General features: G+C 48.4%; 1 protein-coding gene across 1 annotated transcript in view; it reads left to right on the forward strand.

The window, feature by feature from the left end:
• Positions 1-110: 110 nt before the first annotated feature.
• The window catches only part of TOGARAM1 (TOG array regulator of axonemal microtubules 1), a 33,560-nt gene continuing 21,288 nt past the window's right edge, over positions 111-12,382 (forward strand). The window contains exons 1-2 of the mRNA XM_071745075.1: positions 111-1,742; positions 11,125-11,281. Of these exons, the coding sequence (XP_071601176.1) occupies positions 237-1,742; positions 11,125-11,281 (1,663 nt within the window). The 5' untranslated portion in view covers positions 111-236. The remainder of the gene's footprint in view (positions 1,743-11,124; positions 11,282-12,382) is intronic.

A 12,382-nucleotide genomic window follows, 5' to 3' on the forward strand; every position in this document is an offset into this window, starting at 1 on the left:
CGCCGCGGCCCCGCCGCTCCGCGCTCAGACCCCGCGGTCCTCGCCTTTCTTCGCGCTCCGCGGCGCCTTGGCGGTGGAGGGGAAGGAGAGGGAGCTCCCCCGAGCCCCCCTCACCCCCTCAGCCGCGCTGTGGTGGGCGCCGCGCAGGCGCGCTGCGGGCTGGCCCCTGGCGACGGCGGCGGTGTTGGGGCGCGCGGCGTTGCCGGGGCGGGGGCGGCTCCCGCGCGCGCCGCCTGATGGCCGCGGCCCTCGCGCTGCCACCGCCCGCCCGCCCCATGGAGGAGACCCCGGGACCCCCCCTGAGCCCGGGACCCCCCCTGAGCCCGGGACCCCCCCTGGCCCCGGGACCCTCCCTGTCCCCAGCCCTCAGCACGCAGCGCGGCGGGCGGGAGGCTGATCCCGCCGATCCGCCGTGGGGGCCGCGTCCGGCGCTGAGCCGGCGGCGCCGCGGTCCCGGCCGCTCCCCCCGGCCTCCCGCCGCCTCCCTGCGAGCCCTCACGCCGCCCCCCGCCCCCCGCCGCGGGCTGAGCGAGCTGTCCCGCAGCCTGGCCTGGCAGCTGGGCGACCCCGGTACCGCCGGGCAGCGGGAGGAGGAGGAGGAGGAGAAGGAGGCGGAGGTGACCGGCATCGAGCCCGTCCCGCAGGACAGGCTGAGCGGTGAGGGAAGCCCCTCCCGGCCCGGCAGCACCGGCCTGAAGTTCGGTCTGGTGCCGCCGGAGCTTCACGCTCGGTTGCTGGACCAGGAGGACTACAAGAACCGGACTGAAGCCGTGGAGGAGCTGAAGAGGGTGGTCGGGGGTGCCAGCCCGGCTGCCGTGACCTCCACGCCTGCCCCCGGGCTCCTGGGGCTCATCAGCTTCCTCTACACCCTCCTGGACGACCCCAACTTCAAGGTGGTGCTGGGGGCTCTGGAGGCGATCCACCTGCTGGCCCTGCGGCTGGGACACCAGGTCCGGGCCTTCCTGGCACCGCTGGTCTCTGCCGCTGCCAAAGTGCTGGGGGACAACAAGGTGTCGGTGCGGCGGGAGTACACCCGGCTCTTCCTGCGGCTGATGGAGGCGGCGGGGCCCCGGCAGGTGCTGGGGATGCTGCTCCAGCCCGAGTTCCTGCGGCACAAGAACTCCAAAGTCCGAGAGGAGGTGGTCAACATCTGCATCGCCGCCCTCCTGGCTCACCCCGCCGAGGAGCTGGATTTGGCCCGCTTGGCTTTCGGGCTGGCTCCGGTTCTGGTGGACGGGAAGCGCAGGGTGCGGCACGCTGCCATGGAAGCCTTCGCCGCGCTGGCCGCTGCCATGGGCCCGGGCAGGACCGCCCTGCTCTTCAAGGCGGTGGATGCCGTGGAGCTTGAGGACAACGGGGACGGGGTGATGCACGCCGTGCAGGCCAGGCTGGCCAGGAAGACCTTGCCCAAGCTGGTAGACCACGGGTTTGTGGAGTATGCTGTGCCCCTGCCATCCTCCGGCCATACCAGGGGGGGGTGTTTGCCCCCCGGGGCCGATACGGACTGGTTGCTGATGGGCAGCAGGAGCCAGAGTGCTCACAGTTACTGCGGGTATCAGCCCAGGGAGGATGCTCTGCACAACTCCAGCACACACGCTGCCTCTGCCGACCAAGGAGTGAGCCCCAGGAGGGTCCTGAGTGCAGGAAAAGGGAAAAACAAACTGCCTTGGGAAAACGAGGATGCTGCAGAGAGGGAAGGTGGTTCAGGAGTCAAGATGCCTTTGACAAAGGGTGTGGAGCAGGTATGTACTCAGAGGTCACCTGGCTCGCTCGTGTTAAGGGTAAGGCACGTTCCCAGGGGAGGTTTGGAGCTGTCAGAGGCTCACTGAAGGAGAGGTGTTTGTGGGGCATGGCAGGGACTGGGGTGTTCCATCTGTAAGGGTCTCTGTTCAGACATCCAGCTGGGAAGGCAGATTTGGGAACTCTGCTGTCACATTTCACACCAGTAAGAACCAGGCAGAGTATCACTTAAAAAATAAATATATTTTGAAGTTACCTGGACTTCCTCAGGCACTTCTGAGGTGGGACCTGAGTGCCCCATCTCTGATAATGGCCCAGCTAAAAGCCAGGGAATGGCAGCAAGAGCAGTGGAGCTACTTGAGAGCTTCTGACTGTGTGATTTGTTTGGGAATACCTGACTGGCTGTGGAGAGTTTCCTAAAGACAGCAGCTGTTTGCAGGAAAACTGACAAATAGCTTCAGCTGGGGCTTCAGCAGAGCTCAGGAGTGTGGCTGAGCTGGTGCTTCTTGGCAGGGTGCTGCCCTGTAAGAAAACCTGGAGGCTGCCAGGTGTCAGTGTGGCTCTGGTTCCTGGGTCTGATTTGCCTGGGAAGAATGTAGGTCAGGCAGGAGCCCCAGCTCTGATTGAGCTGAGCTTTGATTTCACCACTTAGCATGTCAGCAGCTGCAAAGGGAAGGGAAAACTCTCCAGGATGCTGCTCTATGGCTTGGTTTTGATACCAGCCTGGGGGGGTCTGTGTGTGGGGTGGGCTTCCTGTTGTGGGGTTATTGTTTGGGTGTGTTTTGTTGTTAAACAGACAGGTTTAATTCCTCATGACTTGACCTGCAGCAGGGAAGGGATCTTTTTGGAAACTCGAGGGCTGTGTAGGACAGACTTTTTCCTCACTGCCACCTCTGTGTCCTCAGCATTTAATTCTTGGTTGCTTAGTAACTTGTCCCCGTGTTGCAGGAGGTCACAGGCAGTGCTGCTTTCCTGGGTTGGCTTTTAATAAAATCTCAGAGTAAAAAGGAACACGAGTTAGCATTATTGTACAGAAAAAAAACTTGAAGTTCATGTATATACCTGTATGCACAAAGGCTCTGGCCCTTGGTTGGGGTAATTATCACCTTTACTCAGACTCCTGAAGAGATCTGTATCTTTCTGAGTTGATGAATCAGGCAATTAAGTTCCCTTGGGGTATCTACAGGGCAAGTAGGGTCTGGGCAAAAAGGAACTGAGGAAACACTTCTAAAGCAAGAAGATTTTTCTTTTTGAAAGAGCCTTTCAGTATTAACTACCACCTCTTGCAGCAGCAGTAGTTAATTGCCAGCATTCTCTGGGCAAATGGAGCTGAGCTCTGTCCTGAGGTTGGTTTCTCCTGGCTGGGTTTGTGTCTTTTTTGTAGATTGCAAACAAAAAGCAAGCCAGGACACAACCAGAACCTGGCTGTTGCTGGGGATGGTGGAAGGTCCTCCCCCTGGGACAGCCCTCTCAGGAGCTGGGTGCTGTGGAAATGGGATTTCTTACTGGTTTGTTTTCTTTTGTTTCTTTTAATGTTTTTAAATGGTTTTGTACATGTGGTTGTATTTATCCCTCTGAATTGGATGGGAGGATTTGCCAAAGTTTCCAACCCTGGAGAGAAAGCAATTTATGGTTTCTGGCTCATTGCATAGACAAAGGATATTTAGAACTGGTGTGAACTGGAGTCTGAGCTGGGGCAGCAGGCACATGTCCATGGCTTAGGTCTCAGGGGTGGGCAAGTCCTGAGCAGGCTGGGGGAAGCTCTTGTGTAAGAGAGCAGTTAACCTCTCCTGTGAAAATAATCCCAGGGAGGAGACAGACCCTGAGATGGACTTGTCCTGTCTGACAGCCACTGCTCTGTGGGGCTGCATCACCTGGGGTGACATTTGGGGTGACATTCTATATGTCTATATGCCAATACTGCAGGTTGGAAGTAACATTCTGCTTTATGGATCATCTTTCTTCTTACACCCCTGTGTGTTATGGCAAATTCTTGACTTTATTCCTGCTTAGGAACAGATGTAGAGCTCAGGTTTGTGCCATCTGGTTTTGCAGAATCAGAACAGAATCTGTTTCAGCCTCTGGTGGGTAAAAGCCTCTTTTGGAGCAGGGAGCAGGGGTGAGTCAGGGCAGGTTGCTTGGGTTTCACTGCTGCCAGGTAGGAGGTGGTCAGGGAGAAAATCCTGGTTGTCATGTTCTGTATTCCATTTTATAAGAACTGCTATTTTGGGGTTTTTGCACCTAATGACTTCTTCTAAGACATCCTGTGTCTGCTAGAGATTGTTTTTTCTCGTCACTTCCCTCTGCTTTCTGGCTTGTTCTCTTTGTCTCTCACTCCCATTTTATGTTGTTTTCTTGCATATTTAAGGTGGTAGAAAGAGATCATTAACTCTGAGAAGTCAGAACTTGAATGCTTCATCAGTTGCACCCTGCCAAAGGAATCATGTACATGCTGCTTTTGTGCTCTTCTTTGAGAGGTGCCTGAGTTACCAGAATTCATTACAGACTGAAGTAGAACTCTTTTCCACTTAGCTTTTTGCTTACTTGCAGGTAAGGACTGACAAAAGTAACACAGGATCTGTCCTGTTTGATAGAATTTGAAAGCTGCCAGTTTGGACTTGAGCACAGATGAGCAACAGTACCAAAATTCCACCTGCATTACCAGCTTGCTTCAGTGGTATTGGTTCCCCTGGTGTAAGCAGTGTCAGAAGTGTTGTCCCCACCCCTACAGGGAGGCAGCTGAGGGCTGAGACAAGGCAGCAGCTCATATTTTGTGTTCAAGTAGGTTTGAAAAACATGGTTGAGTCCAGCAGAAATTGCAGGCTGTTTCATTGCCTGTGGGTGGTGAAGGGGAGTGTGCAGACACAGGGCTTCCCAATCACTCTTCCACCAGCCTTTGGGAGCTGTGGTTTTAAAAATTGCTGTGGATTCACAGCCACCCTCCTACTGAGCTTCTTCAAGACAAACTGAGCTGAGTGCAAGTTGAAGCTGTCTGGTGGAGTAGCTCTGTGTCTCTACAGCCTCCCTCCCACCAATCCAGTCTGGGCAGGCTGCTGCAGCCATCCTGCATCCCTCATCCTCTCAGCTGTCCAGCTGCTGCTGGTGACACTTGTTTGTCACTCAGAAATAGTGGCAGCACTCAGTTTTTCAACTTCCACTGATTCCTTACACTCCAGTATCAGTTGAGATAAGGTCTGGCTCTAGCAGTCTTCCTGTGAAAGATCAAAGCATGATTTAATGTAACTGCCCCATCTTTGTGAGGGAAAGGAACAGCCTTGGTTAAAACAAGAAGTAGATCAGAGATGGTTTTTATTAGGAGGTAGGGCAAATGCTGCTTGACATCCTGTGCAAGGGAGAAAAAGATATGTTAATTTCATGTTAATTTCATTTTAATTGCTTGCACAGTGCTTTCTTAAACAGCCCTGTGGTCATTGGAGACCTCATCTGTGCAGTCAGTGGAGTCTGGAGAGCTCTTTGTAACCAAGGGCCTAATTTAGGGTGAGATTAATTCTTTTCAAGACCTCCTCTTTCAAGATTCCTCTTGGCCAGACCCACGTTTACTGCCACAGCACTTCAGACAGCACAGTGGGCTAAGTGCTGAAACAGGTACCTGATCTCTGCAGGTTGGCAGCTTGGTTGCCCTCTCCTCACATCCTCACCATTCCTCTTACCCTGCTCTTACATCTATCTCAGAGACTGTAAAGCTCCCCAGGGCAGGGGGCATATTTTTATCCAGTTTTATGGTTTTTTTGGTGCAGTATTTACTGGCTCTTGGTGGCACTGTTTTTGTTACATCCATGCCATGAAACTGCTCTGATCCTGTGGCACCTATGGATCTGTGATGGGAGTGGGTGGACTGTGTTTCCACTGGAGGCACTCTGGGACAAGCAAGCATGGACAGTGTTTCTTCTACTTGAAGACATTCCTTGTTAACTGAAAGAGATTGCCACAAGCTGTATAAATAAAGCTCTTTTCCATGGGGCATTTTGCAATCTGAGTTGGAGGGAGAAAGCAAGTTAGCCCTGTATCTCCTTCTGCCCTCTTTTCAGCAAGGTATGTCATGCATAAAATTCAGCTAGTCCACTTGTTAATGTAAATGTGAGGAATTAATTATTAATTCAGACATTCCTTTGAAATTAATTTGCTTAAAAATTAACTTCTGGAGTCATTCTGTGGCTGAAAGGATGCATGAAATTAGCTTAATGTTTAAAGTTGGTTTTCTACTAGTATTTTTAGGGTCATGTTACAGTGGTTGTCCAAGGCCACATCTAGACATTCCTAATCAGATAAGATGTGAGGTGAAACATGTGTAAGTTAATCTGTACTAAAAATGTAATGTAGATAAAGCACATTGCCTCCAAGGGTTGGTCTTTAAACTCAGCCTCTGCCAGTGATGATAAGTCAGGTTATTGATGAGACTTTTCTCTGCAGCCTCTGAAGTTGTTTGAAACTGGTTTTGTTTCATACCCATCTGTGAGCTCACAGGGAACCAGCAGTGCCTGTCCTGAAACACAGTGTGTTTCTGTCCCTAAATAAAAGGTTGATACCAGTCTTTAATAAATCTGTGGGTCTTAATTCTGACTACTACTACCCTTTGGTTTTAGTGCAGGATTTCATGGTTCAGTGCCTTATACACTGAAATAGAAGGCTTCTGCCTTAATAGCTGCTCACAGGCTTCTGCCTTAATAGCTGCTCACAGCACCTCAGCTTTCCAGTTGTCTTTCTTTTTGGAAGCCAGACCTGAGCTGATCAACTAAGGCTTCTTCACATCTTGTTCTTGGCAGCTGCTCTGAGCATCAGGGCAGACTCTGCCTTTCCCTCTGCCCTGCTCTAAAGCCACACTGGGGTACCCGACCTCCTCCTCCTCACCTCTGACACAGGCAGTTGCTTTTGCTCAGCTGAAGCTTCTCTGCCTTCTGGCTGAGTTAATCAAATGGTAACATTTGTTTTTAAAGAACCTGCAGCTTCACATTCTGGAGCATATCCTCACAGCAGCATCTGAGGAGCATGCTTGGGAAGTGCTTGGTAGCACAGGGTATTAATGCAGTGTAGAAACCTGTGGTTATTTTCCTTTGGACTTCAGTAGGGTCCTGTTAATTTCTAATCCTGAGCTGGCAGAGCCAGGCTTGGGATTCTGTTATCTGTAAATCCAATGGATCAAGTTGTCTGAAGTCAGTGAAGTGAGTGCTCTCTGCTGATGGATTATGTCTGCTTCCCCTCCTAGGGCTTAGCCTGCAAGTGTGTAAGCAATTCCAATCTGAATCCAGACCAGATCCTGTTCTGGAATAAACATTTATGTTCTTTTCTTTGGGGCCTGACAGAATCTGCTGCTCTTCTGAGTGCTGACATTGAATACTTGAAATGATCCTGCTGTGACCAAATATGTTGCATTTTCCAGTGGGTTCCCAGCTTGCTCACAGGAGTGAGTTTCAGAGCACTGCTCTAACAACCCTCCCCTCCTTACCTCATCTTCTGTAATTGTTATAGAAACAAGCTACCAGAACAGAGCCACTGCAGTTTGGGGTACAGAAGTACCTTTAAAAAAATTCAGTGCTGCTTCTGTAGATGTTCCTGGCTGCCCTGCCCTGCCCAGTTTGCCACAAAGAGCAAACTGGTTGCCAGAGCATCAGCCCTCAGTGTGCTGGGAGCCCCAGCTGCTCAGTTGGTAGCTGAGCCTTCAACATGGGATGTGCTGGTATGGAAAATAGCTGCAGGGAAAGAGTTACCTCTGGGCTTGTCCCTGGGAAACAGAGACACTCTGGGCCCCTGTGCCTGCTGCTGGAAGCAGTGCCCTTTGGGGGGAATCAAGAGCATTTGAACATTTCACTGAAGTGTGAGGTGTAGGAGATAAAATGTACAGGAATTACACCCAATTTCCCACAACTGCACTGTCTGCAATGCCTGTGGCATTCTCCATTGAGGTGCTGATCTGATAACCAGGGAATGTAATAGCTGAAGAGTTTGTGAGTGTTGAAGTGATGTGTGGAGTTTGTTTTATGAAACAAAGGCTCTTCTGTTGTTCAGGGCTGGGGCTGAAGGGACAGGGAGGTGGCTGACCCCTCAGTGGGACAAAGCCATCCTTTCATTGTCAGCTGAGGTGTCAGTCTCTGGGATGGGAGCTCTGTTTTTTCTGCAGGCTGGGAGTATTTTGGGGAGTTAGCATGAAATATTTGTGCTATCCTTGATCTCTCCTCTGGCAGCACAGTGCTGATGAGTGGGGGGACCTCTTGTCTCCCCCAGTGCAGCCAGGTCACTCCCAGGGGCTCACCAAGTGAATGTTTCTTTTGGTGGATGGATTCAAATATTTTCCAACATTTTGGTGCTGGGAGAATTTAAACAAAGCTGAAACCTTTAGATGCCTTTGCCAGGGTCTGCCATCTACTTCAGTAGAACATCTGGCAGCTTTAGGTCTGTGGTTATCTGCCACTGCCCTGCGTGCCTATGTTTAGCAAATCTGTAATCACTGCAATTATAATTTGCATCCAGGGAATCAGCTCTGATTCCTGCAGCTGGGATTGGAACAACTGAACAAAGTTGTACAATCCTGTCAGTGTTGTGCAAGTTCCTCCCTCTGCATAGATTGTTTTGTCTGTGTGGAAAAATGAGGTGTAAGGGTTTTGTACAGCTAATCCATTTATTTGTGGGACTAAGGAGAGGCAGATTGAAAGTGATGTTTTCCAGCCAGCTGACCACAGGAGCAGGAATGCTGAGTTCTCACCTTCTGCTTTGTCCTCACTTGTAACCACCTGGAACAGCTCCCTTCACCCACTTGTCCACTGCTCTTTTTTCTCCTTTTCAAAACAAAACTGGTGTCCTCAGGGTGCCAGGTGAGAAAAAGCCAGCACAGCACCCAGTGCTAGGAATCCTGCTCTTACTCTTTGCAAAGCTTCACGTTTCCTGCTCAGGTCCTACTAAATCATTTCCTATGTACTGGATTCTTGCTGCTGTCTCCCACTAAAAATGGGATTCAGGTTCCTGCCTTTTGTACCGAGCATCCTTCACTTTTCCTTTGCTGTCCTGTTTGAACTCAGCAGTTGCCTTACAAATATTTTAAGTGAAAACCTAATCCTCAAAGGCCGATTAAAGAGTCAGGTCCTGCATTAGCACTGGCTTTCAGGGAGGAAGATTTTATGTAAACTTTTAAGCTTTTGAGCATTTTGGTGGATTTGCTTAAAATCCTGCACGCTTGAGATTTTGCCTGGTTGTGCAGATGATTCAGTCAGATCTGCTGAGCTGGGAGCCCAGGGAGTGTGGTGCTCAGCAGCAAGGGGAGAGGCACTCTTGGAAGTAAAGCTGACATTTTTGCCATTTTTGTTTGCCACAAAAGCCCTCCCAGAAGAGGGAAGCTGTTCCATTCCAGAGGCTGTGTACCTTGGCCCTGAGTGCTGGGATGAGCAGCAGCTCTCCCTTTGGGAACTGGCTGGGATTTTAAAGCCCTAAATGGAAACACAGGCACAGTGCTGCTTCTCTTGTTTACTGCTGCTAACAGGTACCATGGGTGAGTTGCTGTCTGGTTTGGTTTCGGGTTTTTTTTTTTTTTTTTTTCCATTTTTAAGGGAGGACAGTCTTTGGAGGGAGGAGAATTAGAAGCATGTAATTTAAAAGTTTGAATTGTAGAGTTCTTTTTTCCTGAGAAGTTGGATTTTTTTTATTTCTCTTGGCTTGTGTATATATATATATATATATATCTTGCTGAGAAGTTGTGAATCTTTAGTTGGCAGGGACCTGAAGGTTTTACAGAAGCTCTTGAAGTTTTTTTGTCTCTATTCCGTAACTGTAAACAATTTTATTCTTAGATGCTCTGTGACAAAGTAAATTTTACAGTGGTTTAAAACCAGTGTGTGCTCATAGTGATGCTGTTCATCTTGTGACTCTGCTGCTTCAGGTCTAAGTCCTGACCACACTGTGGTGCTTTGGTGATGAAACATTAAATTAAAGCCCATCAAGATACTGGAGCATTTAGCTGCTGTTTGTTTGACCTGATAGTTTCTGTAATCTGTTAAATTACTCTGGGATTTATCCCAGTACAGGGAACATGTAGCAGAGCCCTGAGCTCTCTGGGGGACTGGATGGTCTGTGTGCCCAGTCTGAGGGGACTTTTCCCTGCTGGGAATTAGGAGATAATTGAGTTACTGACTAATGAAGACTTGCAGTGCCATGGTGCCAGAGTTTTTGTGGGGTTCCCAGTCTCAGAATCTGTATTTACAGTGAACTGTGATCTTAAGTGAAATGAAAAAGATTTATTTTTATAAATGCATGTGCTATGCCTGTGTTAGAGTACACATTTCCATTCACACAGTTGGTATATTGAGTAAAGGAGGTTTTTAGGCTCAACATGATGCTGTTCTTTCCAGCACTGAATAAATATTTCCATTTCTGTTCAGACTTCTCTTTGGGGCTCTGTACAGAGCCTTGTGTCTGAAAGAGGAGAGCAGAGTTAGTGTAGCCTGGAAGTCATTTACATTGCTGATTTTACTAATTAAATCAGAAAGCAAGAAACTTTTATCTTAAGTGTGTTCTTTTCTTTGCTAAATATTTATATTATTCAGATTTTTCCTTTATCTGTGGCCAGTTCTCATTACAAGATGCTTGTATTATCAGACACAGCTTTTAGGCTAAATCCAAGTTTTTTTTTTTTCACACCTCAAGTAGCTGCTATTTAAACACAGAGCTAAATGTTCAAAATTTTAAGATTTTTATTTTAAAAACATTTAAAATAAATTTTAAAAATTAATGAGCAGTGCAACTCCACCAGTTTGTGTTTTTTTCCCTTCAGTGTGAGCAGTGAGAACTGGAAACCAACTAAAACACTTTCTGATGCTTAAAATACTTATAGTACTGGGTAGCTGGGAAAAGAAGACACTCATCAAGATGTTTTGCATTTTATAACCAAAGGAGGTCTGGCAGTTTATGTTGATGACCCAGGGAGCTTGTGCTGCATTTTAAGCTTTTAAAAAATCCTCACCCTGTTTTGTGTGAAGGATCTGAGTTTCTGAGCCATTGACCTGGCTGTAACCAACTTATCTTTGCTTCAGCTCTGATGTTACAGATCTGCACAGAAAGGGCCAGGGGAGACTCTGATGTTGGGAAATAGGATTAGGGGGTTTTTTAGCACTCAGGTGGTGCTGGGGGTTGAGGCCATTACCCAACCTGCAGGAGGTATGGCTCATGTGCACACACTCTCTTCTTCTGATTGTCTGAATAACAGGGAAAAAACCCTTTATTTCCCATCAATTCTGTCTTCTTTATCCTATTGGCAATGGTTTGTGTAGTTTCACTGTAAAGAGAGAGGGGTCTGGGCTGTGGTGGGACCTAGATGACCAAGTTACATTGTGCTTTCATTTCACACACACGGATGTCTCTTTATTTTCCTTTTTCCTGCAGTTCTCTACAGCCAATGATTTTCTCCATTCTCCAAAGTTGAGGCCCTCTCAAGGCGTTCCAGGCAGTGATGAGTTATTTTTTAGCAGAAAAAGAGCTTCAAGGAATTTTTTTCAGAATAGTATAGATTTTAACTCTGAGCATTCTTCTGTTTGTGCTGGTAAGTATTACCACAGAAAAACGTTTGGTCTGCTGTTTACAAAATAGATTTGGAAGAACCCAGGCATAAATTTGTAGCTTCATGAGCACGATTTGTCTGTGGTTGATTATTTGTTTTGTAATTGATTTTCATTTACTGTGAAGAACTGGTTATTAGTCACAGGGCTATGCCTCCAGCAAATGGCAGCAGTCCCGTCCCTGCTCCTGGAGAAGTCTGTGCCACTTCAAAACAATAGGATAAAATGAGATAAAGCAGCAAATTTTAAAAATGCACGGAATTTTACTGACTGTTGAGCTGGAATATGTTGTTGGCTAGGATAGCAGACTCTGTGGTAAAAGGATTGCTGTTGAGAGTTTGTTGATGGTGTTGTCAGGGTATGGAGCAGCATAAGCTGGACAGCATCTGGGAAGGTCCTGTTTATGTATGGCAGGCTGCTCGGGGGAGCAGAGCCAAGCATTTCTAGTGTAGATTTGCATATTTGCTCTTCTTACACTGCATAAACAGCTAGGGTGGAAAGCTGTGTGAGGAGGGAGCAGCAGAGATTGTGTCTGAGGTGAAAACCAGCATTTATTTTGAAACCCAGGGCAGGGGAAGATGGAGGGCAGAGCGCTCCACTTAATTCACACCAGCAGTGTAGACTCAGCACTGAGTGTTTTCGTAGCCAAAAGGCATGTGAAAGGCTGGGCAAGACCAGGCCTGATTTATTCTCATCACTTGGCAGCAAGTTCTGTCCTCTGCTTTGTCTGGGGAGTGGTGACACGGGTGGCATGCCAGGGTTACTCACTGCTCTGCTACCGCTGACATCGCTCCAGAGAAACTCGCTGTGTTTCAGGGCTTTAAGGTGCTGACAACCCTTTATTGTCTTATATTCAAAGAGGGGATTGTTCTGGGTGTTTCTTTTGACCACCCATACAAGTCTCTGTTGGAAAAGTGCCCTGGAAGAATGGGCAGCCACTTTTCCAGTTTGTGACTACGAGCACTGTAGTGAGGTTGCTTAGGAACGCCTGGATTAAATACTTTGAAGGTAGATGTATTTTACACTAGAAGTTAGACAAAATACTCTTCATTCACTGTTAAATATTAATGTGTGTTTTTTGTTGA

Source organism: Heliangelus exortis, chromosome 5, assembly GCF_036169615.1.
Source record: "Heliangelus exortis chromosome 5, bHelExo1.hap1, whole genome shotgun sequence".
NCBI lineage: Eukaryota > Metazoa > Chordata > Aves > Apodiformes > Trochilidae > Heliangelus > Heliangelus exortis.